Source organism: Gorilla gorilla, chromosome 9, assembly GCF_029281585.2.
Source record: "Gorilla gorilla gorilla isolate KB3781 chromosome 9, NHGRI_mGorGor1-v2.1_pri, whole genome shotgun sequence".
NCBI classification, from domain to species: Eukaryota; Metazoa; Chordata; class Mammalia; order Primates; family Hominidae; genus Gorilla; species Gorilla gorilla.
In genome coordinates, this window is record NC_073233.2 from 132,871,294 (window position 1) to 132,887,598 (window position 16,305).

The following is a 16,305-nucleotide window of genomic DNA, read 5'->3' on the forward strand; positions in this document are numbered from 1 at the left end:
CATAGTAGGTGCTCAATAGGCAGTTGCCAAATATTGAATGGATAAGCCCTTGCCTTAGTTCCTTTAGAGGGCTTCTCAAGCAGCTGGACAACTGGGGGTTGGGGGAGCAAGCAAGGGAGTGAGGCCACAGTTTGTGGACACATATGAGGCATCCCCTGGGAATTCCCGAACTAACCGGGGCTCACTTTGAGTGGGGACACTGATCCAATAGGCAATTGATTTACAGAAAGATAAAGTAACAGCCTCACACATGACACAGAGTGTTTATCTCAGCTGTCTTGGCTCGCCTTATGTTATCCTTCCTTTTGTTCTTTGAGTTTTTTCCTCTGGGTGTGTCTGTCTCATGATTGTTGATGATGCTGGCTTTTTTTTTTTTTAAGGGATATTCCGACTATTAATGTTACATTTCTTTAATGTCAAAAGTATATTTATATTTGTTAGTCCGCATGTCCAATTTTTGGATCAGAAAGTGTGGTTATTGTGGCCATTTCCTCATGAGCCTGCAAGCCTCTCTGGAGCAGGGAACGTAATTCTTCATTCCTCTGGATCTCCCCATGGGGCCCAATTCTGAGCTCTGCATAATGAGGCTGCTCCAACAATGGTGTCGACACGAACTGCTTGACTGATGGCAGTCATCCCTTGCTCAGCCAAGGCCCACTGCCCTGCCTTCTCTGAGCACTCTGACAGATTCATTTCTGAGGGCACTGTCCTCTTCTGAGCAGCATAGCCCAGTTCTCTTGGCCCCTTCACTGCACACAGTTGCTTCAGAATACTCCTTATTTGGAAACCCCTCTGGGGCTCTGGAATCTGGACTCCTATCCCCTGCAACAGTGGCAGCCCTGGCTGCTGGTACTCACAACTCTGCACTGAGCACCCAGACAGAGCTCCTGCAGCTCAGGATGGAGCGCCTCAACACACATGCATCCACCAGCAGAAAATCAGAAGTATCTGTCTCTAGAATGGGAGGAAGGAGGAAGGTAGTGATTTTAACCGAATCACCATTCGATGAAAACCTCTGTGAGAGCTGGCCAAAACAACAAATAAGCAAAAAAGGAGGCTAAGAAGTTGTAAAACTGAACTCTGTCTTCCAAGAACTGAAGGTCTTGTAGCAGTCACAGAGCAGTGGACTCACTGTGCAGCAAAAGACACTTATGATAACCTTGTCTCACTTCTCCATTTTTTCAGATGAGGAAACCAAGGAGTAGTGGGGTTAAGTAATTTGCCCAAAGGTAAATGGCTATCTACTGATGGACCCTGGACTCCCGATGTTACTTAAAAGCAAATGAACAAGCAAAAATCATTTAAAAAACTAAATTACTTAATAGTAAAGGCAAGAAAAAATAACACACATGAATGATATGTGAATAAGTACCATTTTAAATAACTCTACTATTAGAAGTAAGAGTGTCCCCACCCACCTGGCCTGTTCCTCTGTCTCCAGGAAATAATGATAATACTATAAGAGAGGTTTAGAAATCGCCCTTACTAATAATATCCCATCAGTGGTGATTTTTATGTTTAGCATGCCTCCTCCTCCCCTTCATTCACTTCCTGCTATTAATTGAGCCATATCCGTCTCCTCCACTAAATTGTGAATCATTGTTGGTAGCAGAATGAGAAAAAGCCTTCCAACCAATGGCATCAAAATTCCTGTGAGTGAGGGAATTTTCTTTAGCAAGAAAGATATCTTGATATGCCACATGAAGTAGAAGGTAAGACCTTGAGCATTAAGAGTCAAGGAACAAAAAGATAAATTGCTCCTCGTTAGAAATAAACAGGAATTTGGGGGCAAGGAAAGTGCAAACTGGACAGAGATGAAGACAGGAAGAGGGGATGGTGGGGAATTGAAGAAAATTTAAGAGGAGCTTGCATTGTTACACTGTATACCTCCCCTCCTTTGTCTTCTTCAAAACTTCAACTTGAAGAAAACTTCTTCTTCAAAACTTTACTACACTCAAATGCAGTATGTGTGTGTGCTTCTAGCCAATAAAATATGGCAAAGGTGATGGGATAGGCACTCTCTTGATTAGGTTACAATATGGAAGACACAGACCAGAGAGAGATTGTCTAGTGTACCACCATGGCATGAGAGGCCCCTGTGGCAAGGAACTGCTGGCCTCCTCCAGGAATTGAGAGCAACTGTCAGTCAACAGCTAGCAAAGAAAAAAAAAAAACAAAAACGAACCTCAGTGCTACAACCACAAGGAACTGAATTCTTCCAACAACCATATGAGTTTGGAAGAGGACCCCCCCAGGCTCCAGAAAGGAACCTGGACAGCTGACACCTTAATTGAAGTCTGGTGAGAGACCCTGAGCAGCAGATCTATCTAAGCTGTGTGTGAACTCCTGACCCAAAGAAACTGTAAGAAAATAAATGTATGCTGACAGGCATGGTGGCTCATGCCTGTAATCCCAGCACTTTGGGAGGCTGAGGCAGGCAGATGGCTGGAGTTGGAGACTGGCCTGGGTAACATGGCAAAACCCCATCTCCACAAAAAAATACAAAAAATTAGCTGGGCATGATGGTGTGTAACTGTAGTCCCAGTGACTCTGGAGGCTGAGGTGACAGGATCCTTTGAGCCCAGGAGGTTGAGGCTCCAGTGAGCTGAGATTGTACCATTGCACTCCAGCCTGGGTGACACAGCCAGCATCTGTCTCAAATAATAATAATACATGTATGCTGTTTTAAGCTGCTAAATGTGCAGTATGTGTTATGTAGCATAGGAAATGAATACAATTAGCATGTGTGCATTTATACTGACACAGACGACTGAGTTCCAGGTTTGGTACAACATGGTATGGAAAAAGGACGGCATATGTAGAACTGTGAAATGAGCTCTAAACTGACTAATTCAGCTGAAGCAGGAGTATGGAGTCAGGGATGATCCTGAAAACCTAGGCCTTCAAAAATTTGAAGAAATATTGGTATCTTAGTTTGGGTTTCCTCAGAGGCAGATCCTAAGTTAAGAAGTCAAATAGTTTATCCAAAAGGTAATTATAGCCAAACCAGGCAGTATATTGGGGGAATGAAACTGGAAGGAAAGGAAGCCAGTAAAGGCTGCATATGAAGCAAATCACTATTGTGGGCAGCTAGAGCTTATTCCTCCTGGGAGCCCTAGGTGGTAGTAAAGAATATGCCTCCTAGGGGATAGGGAGCTGGGGTATTTATCCACCAACTGCCATCAGATATGAGCTAAGGGGCTGCTTCTGAGGGGTAAGGAGATATTAATTTCTGAGGCTTCTTACCTCCCTCTTCTAACTGCTCTCTCTCTCTATATATATATGTGTGTGTGAGAGAGAGAAAGAGAGAGAGTGCTACTCTGCATTTGACTGTGTCAACCACTATATATATAGATATTTGCTTACTTATTTCTTCCAACCCCATCTTACAAACAAGAAAACAAACTTCTGAGAGGTCAGCACCTTGTTGAAGTCATATAGCTGTTAAGTGACAAAATTTGGATTAGATCCCAGACTGATCACCAAAAAAGCTTAGGGTTTTGACCAACCCCTAATGCACCAGTAGGAATTCCTCCTCCTGGTGTAAGCTTTTACCCTCCAGGACCCACTCCCTGACTAAGCTCTGGATATGAAGCAGCCCTCTCTCCCCACTCCTTGGGCCTTCTAGTATTGGTGAAGGTATTTTCTTTTTCTTTTTTTTTTTTTTTTGAGATGGAGTCTCACTCTGTCATCCAGGTTGGAGGGTTTCACCATCTTGGCCAGGCTGGTCTTGAACTCCTGACCTCATGATCCACCCGCCTCGGCCTCCCAAACTGCTGGGATTACAGGTATGAGCCACCATGCCTGGCCTAGTGATGAAGTTATTTTCTTTTTTCTGTTTTGTTGTATAAATCTATATGCAAATGGTACTGGTGTTGTCTCTACCATAAGTTTGATTTCTCCTAATGGACAGAGGACTCAGGAGGCAAACACCAGCCAGAGAATTTGTAGAGCTGCAGCACATTGCCTGGGAAACAACGAGTTTGTATGAGGCTTTGTGTTGAGAGGAGGCAGGGCCCAGCTCCTACAGCAAGCTCTGAATAAGAGACAGATTAGCCAGCTCCCTTCGGAACAAAACAAGCTTTCTGTATGCCTGGACAGTGAGGAATGGACCTCCCCAAGAACATTTTCTTTTCTATTCGTTCTCTTTCTAAAGTTCTCCTAGGTGGCCCTACTCTGGGGGCCTCAGAAAAACATCAAATAGAAAGTAGAAATGGAGTCAAAAGGCTCCTTCATCCTGAACATTGGTTTTGCTGGCTGCAGATTTCTGTAAACATGAAGAGTTACTCAGATGAAAAGGGTTCTGCAGAGATATGGTGTCTCCACAAGATGTGGAGTTTGTTGGGAGAAATACATGATCCTGGGAGTGGCATGGGGTCCTGGGTAAATTTTGGAAGGGCAGCAAGGAGGGGCTCCCATTTCTATACTGAAAACAGGAGAACATCAAAGTCTTTTATACTGAGAGTAAATATTTGATTTTTGAATAGAATTCCGGCCCCCTCAGAAAGTGAGAGGGACTCAGGCTTGTGTCCATGGTTGCTAAACGTGCTCTATTCAGCCACTCTCCAGAGGAACAAAGAGGAGAAATTAATTGGTATTAAAGGGCTGGAAAGATCCAGCTTTTGCTGACCTATTTAAGATGCAGCAAGGACATTCTGGAGAATATCTCTGGAGTTCTGTTCTTGTAAAGCTTCAGTGCTTAAATACAAACAGGTTGAAAAATCATGGGGAAGCCACAAATTACACCCCAACTCATGAAAGCCTTCATTGTTTCCCTTCTCCTAGATCCTCAGATGGTGTCCACCCACCAACCGTGTCAGGGGAAGGATTCGCTGCCCTCTGCCGTCGTTCACCCTCCTACCAAAGAGGGAGGCTCAGAAATGGGAATCAGCTGGCCAGCATCTGATAACTGCCTACTGTGTGAAGAACACTCTATGTTCCAAACGTTAATAAAAGTGGTGGGATGTGGAAGAGGAGGAAGGCAGCACATTCAAAAGTAATAGACGACACCATCCCTGGATCCCTGTCTAGGAGCTGAAATATATTATAGCTGGGAAGGCTGCACCTACATCTATAAGCAAGTATAATTGATAAAACATTTGCATTGCCCTTTACAAATTATCTTTTAGAATATTATTTTATTTAGCCTTCTAACAACGCTGTGCAGTGGGATTTTTTTTTTCCATTTTTCAAGGAGGATCATGAAGCTTAGAGAGGTTAAATAACCTGCTCCAAGTCACACATTTTACAAGTTGGCACAGCCTAGACTCAGCTGTGCTTCCTGTCTAATGTTCATAATGTTGTACCCCTGAAAGAGGTTTCCTTCACATTTTGCAAGTTGGCACAGCTTAGACTCAGCTGTGCTTCCTGTCTAGTGTTCATAATGCTGTACCCCTGAAAGAGGTTGCCTTCAGCCAGGCCCAGAAGTAAAAACTAAGTAGGAAAAGGAGAGTTCTGAGACAAGATGTGAGAAAAGGGATCAGGCAGGTGACAGGACCATAAAAAAAAAAAAAAAAAAGCTTAGTCAGCAAGGGAAACAGGGCCCCCACAGGTTAGGCCAGGGACACTAAGAAGATAGATTTGTGATACACAGCATTCAATATGGGGAGGGACCACATTTCTTAAAAGGAGGCCCTAGCTAAGTTGTTAGCAGAGGTGTCTTGAAGACAGCCCCCAATTTTTCCCCTTGTTGCAGTACTTACAGGATTTGGCTTTGTCTAGTTTAAAGATCCATGCCAAAGTCAGGCCTCCAAGATTCTGCATCTGGTTTGTTGCCCGACAAACTAAGGAATGTGATTTGTCAAGATCATTTGATTGTAAGTGACTGAAGTTCAACTGGAACTATCTGAAGCAAAAAGGGAAGAATTTCTTGCATTATGTAACAAAATTTTTCAGGGAGCAGGAATAATTGGAAATAAGACAGTATTTTATATCTGTGCTGTCAAATATAGTAGCCATTAATTAGCCCCATGTGGCTAGTGGGACTGAGGAAATACATTATAAATTTCATTTAATTGTAATTAAACTTAACACATGTATCTAGTGGTTAACATATTGGACAGTGCAGCTTGTCATGCGGGCAGGAGAAGAAGACTCTTGATGGGACTAGTTAAAAAATAATCTTGGCAAAAGGCCATGGCTTAGGTCACATGCACAGCTCTGGATCAATCACTGTAGCAAGGAGACTAGAACACTATCCCAGGCTGGGCCATGTACTTAACCCCACAGTCACAGGTGGGGCCATTACTAGAAAAAGCGGGAGAAGGGATGCTGGGAAGACAAATCAAAATCTTCTAAGGTTTCATGACTTCTAGCTTGCTTCCTAAAAAGAAATTAGCAAGCATTTACTGAAAGTCTATTATGCATGATATATTTTACATATGTAACATTACTTCTCACAAAACACAAACAAACCCTCAAGGGTCAATTGTTATTACATATGTTACATATCTAGAAATAAAGACTTGGATAATGTGACTTGACCACAGATAGTAAATTGCAGAACCAGAACATAAACCCAAGTTTATCTCTAAAACCCCTTTCTCCACTGTATTATGCTATCCCCAAAGATTTGGGATATAGAGAATGTGACTATTAATAGTAGATAATTTAAACAGTCATAGCTGAACACACACAAATGAATAACTTGGCTTTCTCCAAATAGTTATCTAGAAAGCCTTACTGCTTTTTTTTAAAAATAAAATCTATTTTCATTTATTTTTATTGTGGTAAAATATACAAAATATACAGTTTATCATTTTAACTTTTTAAGGTGTCCATTTCAGTGGGATTTACTACATTCACATTGCTGTGCAGCCATGACACTCTCTTCTCCAGAACTTTTTCCTCTTATTTTCTTTTTTAAGGCCTCATGTCTTACACCTTTTAAGGGTTACATTTTTTAAATTCCTTTTTAAAAATTGCTTTTAGAGCCTGCAACATATTTTTTAAGTATCTTTAATGATTACAATTTTTATACTTCAAGAGATTTTTTTAAAAAAATCAAGCATAGAGTGAATAATATAAGTAACAAGGATAGATAAAATAATTTTGGCTAAAACTAGCTTTAAAGTAAAAGTCTCGCCTGACCAACATGGCGAAACCCTGACTCTACTAAATACAAAAAATTAGCTGGGTGTGGTGGTACATGCCTGTAATCCCAGCTACTCGGGAGGCTGAGGCGGAAGAATCTCTTGAACCTGGGAGGCAGAGGTTGCAGTGAGCCGAGATCGCATCACTGCACTCCAGCCTGTGCGACAGAGTGAGAATTTGTCTCAAAAAAAAGGGAAAAGTCTCCTACCTTAGTCAAGCTTCTTTGGCTTCAAAGAATAGATATCCCAGTGAAGTACCATCAACCATCAGAGGAGAGGCATATTGCAGGAATACGTAAGACCTGGATCTGGAATTGAAGGGCTCAGTTTTGAGGCCGCTCCAGGAACCAATTTTTGTAGGTAGCTCTGACTCATTCTGCTCGTCTCTTTTAGTCTCCAATATTTACCAATGGACTCATCTCAGAGCTTGTCTATGGTCTACGTTACAAATAATATAAACCTAATGTAAACTGGCATTAATAATAAAGAACTTTATTGGCTCATGTATTTGGAAAGACTAGAGATGGGGTAGCATTGAGATAATTCAGAGGCTCAACAGTGTCAACAGGGAATAGAAAGAAGGACTTATTTATTTATTTATTTATTTATTTATTTATTTATTTATTTATTTCTAAGATAGAGTCTCGCTCTGTCGTGGAGGGAGTGGACAGCCAAAAAGCCCTTCCTTGGAAGATCTGGATAGTGCATCTCTCAACTTCCTAGATGAATACTTGGTAATGTAGAGAGATGCTGAAATCCCTGTTAATTTTCTTTTAATCACACACCAAGAGTAAGGAGAAAAAGACTTCTGCATCCATGGTAAAACTAGAGAATCTTTTGCAATAAGTAGTACAGCAGATGCTATTGAGAAAACTGGGCTTAACTGCAGCAATCTGCTATTGGTGCCATTTACAGTGAAATGCTACTGCAGAAACCTGGTCTGCACAGGCAAGCAGAAGGACTCTCTAGTTATCCTAGTTAAAAAGGTTATTTTGAGAGGTGGATAAGGAGGAGGAAGAAAAAGGACAGTGCTATGGTCCATTTTCAGGAAATAGCCCAGAATATCAGTTAGCCTTGGAACACCCTGCTGAAACTTGGGAGACGGGCTGAAAGTGGCCATGACTCAGCTGCCTGAGGCTTCATTCCCCAAAATCCAGTTCCCCTGAGAGTAGAGATAGGCAGGTTTCTCACTTCTATAGATGTTCTCCTTAGGCTATGCCCTGAGAACTGACATGTGACCAAGTTTTCTAATTTGTTACAGGTGTGGGTCAGCCAGCAACAAATAGGAAAGTAGTGACCAAAAATGCAAATTGCTCCCTCATGCTCATGAAACAATCAGTTCTGTGTGGGGTGGACTGCTGCCAAGGACCCAGTGACTCGGGGCTTTGTGCAGACATGTCCAGGGATCCCCCAGACACAGAAAAGGGATTATATCCAACTCCGATGAGGAGTGCTCTGGAGCAGGGCCTCAACACTTTGGTGCCAGCAATATCCATTCTTTTAAGTTCCTGAAGAAGGTAGACATTTCTAAGCAAACAGTTTCCTTGCTGAGAAACCAACTCTGGTTATATAGAATATAAGCATTCCTGAAGAGGTCAGAAAATGGGAACAGGGCCTTAGATGTGAATTCTCTGGACATATCAAGAATGTAGATTATTGGCTGGGTGTGGTGGCTCACAGTTGCAATCCCAGCACTTTGGGAGGCTGAGGCAGGCAGATCACCTGAGGTCAGGAGTTCAAGACCAGCCTGGCCAACATGGTGAAACCCCATCTCTACTGAAAATACAAAAATTAGCTGGGCATGGTGGCAGATGCCTGTAACCCCAGCTACTCGAGAGGCTGAGGCAGGAGAATCGCTTGAACTCGGGAGGTGGAGGTTGCAGTGAGCCAAGACTGCACCACTGCACTCCAGCCTTCAAAACGATATATTTTTTTTATTTTCAGTTGGCTCATGAGGCACCCATTTATCGAGCTTTTTTACCTTTCCAATTTGCTTCAAATGCTGTGACCATAGAATGGTCAACATTGAGTTCTTAGGCAACTTCTCATGTAGCTATAAGAGGATCAGCTTCAATGATTGCTCTCAATTGGTCGTTGTCAACTTCCCATGGCCGATCACTATGCTCATCATCTTCAAGGCTCTCAGCTCCTTTGCAAAACTTTCTTTCTTTCTTTTTAAATTGAGACGGAGTCTTGTTCTGTCACTGGAGTGCAGTGGCACAATCTCAGCTCACTGCAACCTCTGCCTCCTGGGTTCAAGCGCTTCTCCCACCTCAGCCTCCCGAGTAGCTGGGATTACAGGTGCATGCCACCATGCCCAGCTAATTTTTTTATTTTTAGTAGAGATGGGGTTTCACCATGTTGGCCTGGCTGGTCTCGAACTCCTGACTTCAAGTGATCTGGATGCCTTGGCCTCCCAAAGTGCTGGGATTATAGGTGTGAGCTGCTGCGCCTGGCCATCCTTTGCAAAACTTCTTGAACCACCACTGCACTGTACGTTCATTAGCAGTTCCTGGGCCAAATGCATTCTTGATGTTGCAAGTTGTCTCCGCTGCTTTGCAGCCCATTTTGAACTCAAATAAGAAAACTGCTTGCATTTGTTTTTTGTCTAACATAATTTCCATAGTCTAAAATAAACATAAACAGCAAGAAGTAAGTCATTAGCAAAAAAAAAAAGTGAGAAATGCCCATTAAACTGACGTATAACATAACCACATTTATTCAAGCATGTATTCCAACATCAAATGGCAAATTCCAACAATGAAAAACCACAATTACTTTTGCACTCACCTAATAGTAGCTGTTTTCTGTTCCTTGCCCCTCTGGGTGGAGGTGGGATGGGTTTCCTTCTTGCTATTCAGTTACTCAGTGCTTTTGCTAAACCACCTCCTCCCTTTTTCTTAACCTCACCTCCAACTTTGAACCTCATGTCACCAGAATATACCATGCTTGGGTTTCCAAGCTATACTTACCCACCAACCTCCAAGCCTTTTCAAGATTGTTGCTTCTGGCTTTCTCCAACATCATTCTTGTTATATTTTTTGGTGATTTCAGTATCCTCATGGATCATCCAATCAATGCTCTGGTGTTTGGTTTCTATGACCTCTTCTCCAGTGATCTTGTTCTTTAACCCACCTTAGCTTTCCCTCCTTTGGTCATACCATAGACTTTGACAGCACCAATAACCACAACCTCTCCATACACTCAGCTCCAAGCAGCCTACTCTCAGACCACCTCTTAGCACATTCTTTTGAGTATCCTGTTCTAACAAACTTTAGACCACCACAGGGACCTACAACTTCTTGACTCTACCAACTTTTCATAGTCTCTTACCTCCTACTTCTCTCATTGTATAACAAATGACCCTCAAATTTAGCATCTTAATACAACAAACATTATCTCACACAGTTTCTCGTTGGGCGGTCTGGCTCAGGGTCTCTTATGAGGTTGCAGTCAATTGTTGGCTGAGTACAGTCTCTGAAGACTTGATTAGGGCTGGAGGGTCTACTTCCAAGTTCTTTCACAGGGCTGCTGGCAGAATGTTTCAGTTTCTTGCCATGTGATCCTCTTTATAGAACTGCTAATGATGTACATGGCTTCCCTCAGAACAAGAGATCTGAGAGGGAGGGAGGGAGGGGAGGGAGGGAGAGAGAGTGAGCGAGCCCATGTGAGCATATCTCTTATAACCTAACCTCTGTAGTAATATACCATCCCTTCTGCCATATTCTGTTGGTCATACAGACCAACCTAGGTACAATGTGGGAGGGGACTACACAAAGGTGTGAACACCAAGAGGTGGGGATCATTAGGGGCCATCTTGGAGGTTGGCTACAATACTATTTTACAGAGAAAACAGAGTAATCAGAAGAGAATTTCCATAAGCTCCTGCTACCACATTACCTAATTATCAGTTTACTGTGTATTCTAACTTTTCTGCTATTATTATAATTAACCATACCTCCTGCTATCTAAGGCCAATCCCTCCACTTGTTCACTAAATTCCATTTCCTCTATGAGGTTTGCACAAAGACAAAATCACCTAACATTTATCAAAATGTATCCCCATCTTTAAGTGACACATGACTGTAGATCCCTAAATTCTCCCATATTTCTCCTGCATCATTAGTTTTCTCCTGTCTATTGGTTAATTTCCATCAATAACAAATGTATGCTATGATCTTAAAGAACTCTCCAATGATCCTACCTCTACGTTCAGCCACCTCTTTTGCTGTGTCCCTTCACAACAAAATTCATGGAAAGAATTGTCTAAAATTGCTGTCTCCAATTCCTTCTCCTACTCTTTCTTGCCTAGCCCATCAGGCTTTTGCTCTCCAACTGCTCTAAAGACACTGCTCTTTTAAAAGTTATCAATCACTTCCACATGGTCAAATCCAATAGTCAATTTTCAGTCCTTACCTTATTTGATCTGTCAGTAGGATTTAACACAGATCGTCTGCCCTCAATGGACCATTTCTTTTTCACCTGGCTTTCAAGGTATCACACCCTCGTAGTTTTCTTCCTTGGTTTACTGATTAATCCTTCTCAATCTCTTAGCATTCTCCTCCTCTTTTTCTCAGCCTCTGTAATACTGACATACCCTGGGGCTGTTTTAGGATTTATTCTTTTATCTGTCTATATTCAACCCCTTGATGACTCCATCCAGTCTCATGGCTTTAAATCTACAGGCTAACAACTCTTAGATTTATATTTGTAGCCCAGAACCCTTCTCTGAGCTCCAGACACTTTTTCTCATACTATCTTCTCGGATGTTGATTAGATAAAACTTAATCTGCCCCAAACTGAACTCCTGATCTTCCCCTTTCCAAATCTACTCCTTCCACCATCTTCACTATCTCAGTAAATAGTAATTTCATCCCGACAGCTGCTCAGGATGAAACCCCTAGTTTTCCTTGACATCTCTCCCTCACACAATCCATATCCAAACCTTCAACAGATCCTGAAAGTTTTGCCTCCCAAATAGATACAGAATCCAACCACTTATCATCATCTCCACCACTACCTCCTTGATCCGAGACATCACAATCCCTTAACTGAATTATTGCAATAGCCACCTAATTGGTCTTCTTTACAGTCTATTCTCACTACAGCATTCGGAATTATTATTTTTTTAATTTTAAGTCACATTATGGTGTTCCTTTGCTCCAAACCTTGCTCCAGTGGCTCCCCATCTCAACACCTATGGTGGCTTACGATGTTTGATCAGATTGCCTGCTTGACCTACTGTCTCAGCATTCTTCCACTCTCCCTCTGCTCCAGTCACACTATCCTCCTGACTTTTTCTCAACCAGGCAATGCTCCCACCTTGGGGCATTTATACTTGCTGTTATATCTGGAACATGTTTATAAAGCCTCCGTTGAAGAGCACAGTGGCTTCTTCCATTATCTCATTTAAGTCTTTGTTGAAAAGTATCTCAGTGCAGCTTCTCTGGACGTTCTAATATTTCATCCCTCCCATCCCCACCCTGCCCACCACACTCCCTATCTGCTTTCTTTGCTTTTACTCCACATCACACACATTTACTTACTCATTGTTTATTCGCTTATTTCCCCTCACTCTATTGTGAATTCCCTGAGCAGGGATATTTGTTTCGTTCATAGCTATGTATCTCCGGTGCTTGGAACAGTACTGGTTTATAAAAAGTTAGTAGTAATGTATGTTAATCGAATAAATTATCCTACAGAGATAATTGAGTGTCTCTGGATTACAGCAGAGCTTGCAGCAGAGAGGGAGACCACTCAACAGGCCGTGATGTCCAAATATAATAACATGTATGAAACAGTACTGTAAAATTAGCTGCACAAAGGATCCGAAAAATTTGTTAGCTTAGTTTGTTTCTCCAGGAAGCCGTGCCAGGCTCGCCTCCCTCTTTCATTCTTTTCCCGTGATTCCCTCTACTGGGACTCCTGACCCTCCTAGTCGCCAGATCACAGGCCCAACGCATCCCTTTCCGGAGGGATTTAGGAAGTCTCGGCGTTGGTCTAGGAACTACAGTCCCACCGCGCCTCACATGGCGCATTACCCAGCGACTCCGCTTACCCACAAGTCCCCGCCCCCTCAGCCGGACAGGAAGAGGAAATGACGATACCTCGGACGCTCGAAACTCCACCTCTCACGCCTTCCCAGCTCCGGGAGGGGACGCGGGCTCCGGAAAGGGCGGGCATAAGGCTACGGATGGGCGGGATGGAGCAGCCCACCGCAAAGTGGCGGTTTACTTGAGGCGGTTACCTTAGTACTCCGAGTAGACTGAGTCTGTGGCGAGCTGCGGGCCGATACCTGGCCAGTGCCATCTCAGCCGGAGCAGACCTCGGGGCCTCAGAAGCAGGCTTTTATCTGGCCCGAGGCTCCCAGCCGTTCAGCGCGTCTTCCCATAACCTATACCGATTATTGGGACTCTCGGCTGCAGACACAGGTCCCCGCCCCTCCCTCTTTCTCCGGGTTGCAGCTGTCATTCCTCCCTTCCCGCCTCGCTGCGTCCACAGCTGAGGACAGTCTTCGTTCTCTCATTCCCATCCTTTCTCTTCCCTCTCATCGCCATTTCTTCTAGAAGGCAACTTAAAAACCTTTCCTTGCCTCTTTATTTCTTCCCATTTCTCTTCCCTTCTTTTCTTCCTTTTTCTCTAGAATCCTTGTGTTTCCACTTCATGCCAGGCTCCTGCCTCCAGGCTTCTCTCCTTTTCACGGGCCTGTGGCTTATGTGTTAGGAGGTTGAACTTTTAATGCAGTCATTTGAAGATTTTAAGCTTTTTCTTTCTCCTAACCAGGAGTCACAGATGCTGGGAAGTATGGCCCGAAAGAAACCTCGAAATACCTCAAGGTTGCCCCTGGCTTTAAACCCCCTGAAGAGCAAGGACGTGTTGGCAGTGCTGGCTGAGAGGAACGAGGCTATAGTACCAGTTGGGGCATGGGTGGAACCTGCCTCACCAGGTAGTTCGGAAATCCCAGCATATGTGAGTGTCAGTTTGATCCAAATATGGTGGGGTTCCCCACCACCCTTTTTGTTAGCCTTCTCTAATCCTGGGTGCTTAAAGATGAACAGTCCGAGGATGCTGTTTCTATTCTGCCATAAATAGTTTATGCTCTTGCATTAGGATTATAGAACAAGTATTTGCCAAAACTTGACTGCAGCTTTAGTTGGCATAATCAAATATTTATTACTCACCTACTATAATATATAGAGCATAATCTACATGGAACAGGTTATATAGATATATATCTGTATATCAGTTTACTTCAGACTCTTGATTGCTTGTTATTCCCAAGACATAAGCACTATCTACATCTTCCAGACACTGCAACTTAATATGGATGATAGTTGGCGTACTTTAAGTAACATTAATTGGTTGCTTAAGGTTTATGATAAATTTTGTAATGAGGATTCAGGCAAAATGGAGTAATAGAATAAAGGAGAAAGAGATGAACTCTGGTAATCTGAGAAAGTCTAACTAGAAATTCCATGGTTTCTGATAGTCTTTCACCAAACTGTGCCCCTTAGCTATTTGTTCAAATTTAACTTGGCACTTACCACATTGTGTTATAGTAGATTGTTTATATATCTTTTCCTGATGCAGTGTGAGCTCCTTGAGCGTAGAGAACAAATGTCATTTATCATCACATTCCCACTTTTATCTTAAATACTGCCTAATCAATATAGACACTCATGAAGTATTTATGAAAGGCACAAAATGTCTTCTGTATGTGTAGACAAGGTGCTGAACATGGATGAAAAAAGGATGAGATATGTTCCCTCAGTGTACTTGATTTCAGAAGAGAAATGAGACATGTTTAAATGTTAAAGTAATGCAATATACTATATTCATTTTATTTATGTTTGCACATATGTATGTATATTCATTGATTTATTCCTACCCTGCCTATTTCCAAAAAGGATTTTAAGAGTCTAGGTGGTATATCTATCTAAGTTCTAAGAATATAATGCTCAATCAAGAAGCTATGACGTTGGGTTGATGTGACCCAGGAAAGTGTAATGAAGAATTTGATCGGAGAAGGGAAGGGAATGATTCTCCTATTAAGGAGAATGAGGAGAGTAAGAAGTAAGCAAGGTTCAGGATTCTAAGGGTAGATTAGATCGATTGGAGTGGAAAGCTTAGTAGGAGAATGGTCGCTGACAGGATTATGGAAAATAGGGATGGTAGAGTACCTTAGGAAATTTTGGAGAAGGGATTGACTTTGTTTAATATTTACAGGTGAATGTCATGATCAACCAGTGTTTTCATTAGATGAATTGCTTCAAAGGTTTTGAAGGCTAGGGAGTGATTGGATCCTGGGGATAAATTAGAATATAATTATAATAATTTAAGCATGGAGTATAGCATCGAAACTTTGTTAGTGGTAAGAAATAGAGAAGAACAGCCTTGAAAAAGGATGGTTGAAGTGCTTGAGCCCACGAGTTGTAGGCTGCAGTGAACTATGATCATACTACTGCACTCTAGCCTGGGCAATAGAGTGAGACCCCATCTCTGGAAAAAAAAAAGGAGTGGAATGAGAAGGGATGAATGCAGGAAACACCCCACAAGACTTGGTAAGATTTGGTATAAAGATATTTTGGTATTTAAGTTGTTGACACCTCTTTGTAATTGCTCAAATTACATCTGTATAATATCAGTAGTGTCAACATGCCTAAAATTTGACACCATCAAACTTTTTCTATGTTAAGAAGTATTGACTATCGTATTCACACACATTAACTCAAAATATTAAAGTCTTGGAACATGGATAAACATATCTCCTTTTCCTGATTTAAAAATTTCTGATCAGTTCCAGCCAAAGGGAGTTTGATCAAGCATCTAATAGGACTCCTTATAGCTTTAGCATATCTAGTCTGGGTATCCACCCTTATTAATGGATATAGCTCTGTCAGCTCAAAATAAATGCTGAATAGTTACTTCTAAAGCTTGGCCCTTAGATCATGTCTGTTCTAAAGGGGAACTTCTACTCATTTTTCTCCCCAAAATTTCAGGGGGCCATCAGGATTCCTAAAAATGTCATAGCTTTAGACTACCTCCCCCCAATAATTATTAATAAATTAGCATCAAAAGACACTGCTGTTCTATCATCATATATGGGATTGCATTATTTTATAATTTGTTCTGGTTACCTTTTGCTGTGTAACCAACCACCCCAGAACTTAGTGGTATAAAGCAAATAATACTATGTATCAGGAATTTGAGCAGG

General features: G+C 42.2%; 1 protein-coding gene across 14 annotated transcripts in view; it reads left to right on the forward strand.

Annotated features, from left to right (window-relative positions):
• The first annotated feature begins 13,034 nt into the window (after positions 1-13,034).
• Positions 13,035-16,305, forward strand: part of CCDC15 (coiled-coil domain containing 15) — an 87,119-nt gene continuing 83,848 nt past the window's right edge. For 8 of the 14 annotated variants that reach the window (XM_055355137.2, XM_055355138.2, XM_055355139.2 and 5 more), the window contains exons 1-2: positions 13,246-13,522; positions 13,875-14,060. In XM_055355137.2, coding sequence (XP_055211112.2) covers positions 13,884-14,060 — 177 coding nt within the window. In that variant the 5' untranslated portion in view covers positions 13,246-13,522; positions 13,875-13,883. Of the gene's footprint in view, positions 13,523-13,874; positions 14,061-16,305 lie in introns of all 14 variants that reach the window. The other 6 variants (XM_055355143.2, XM_019035727.3, XM_055355135.2 and 3 more) reach the window with 6 other exon arrangements.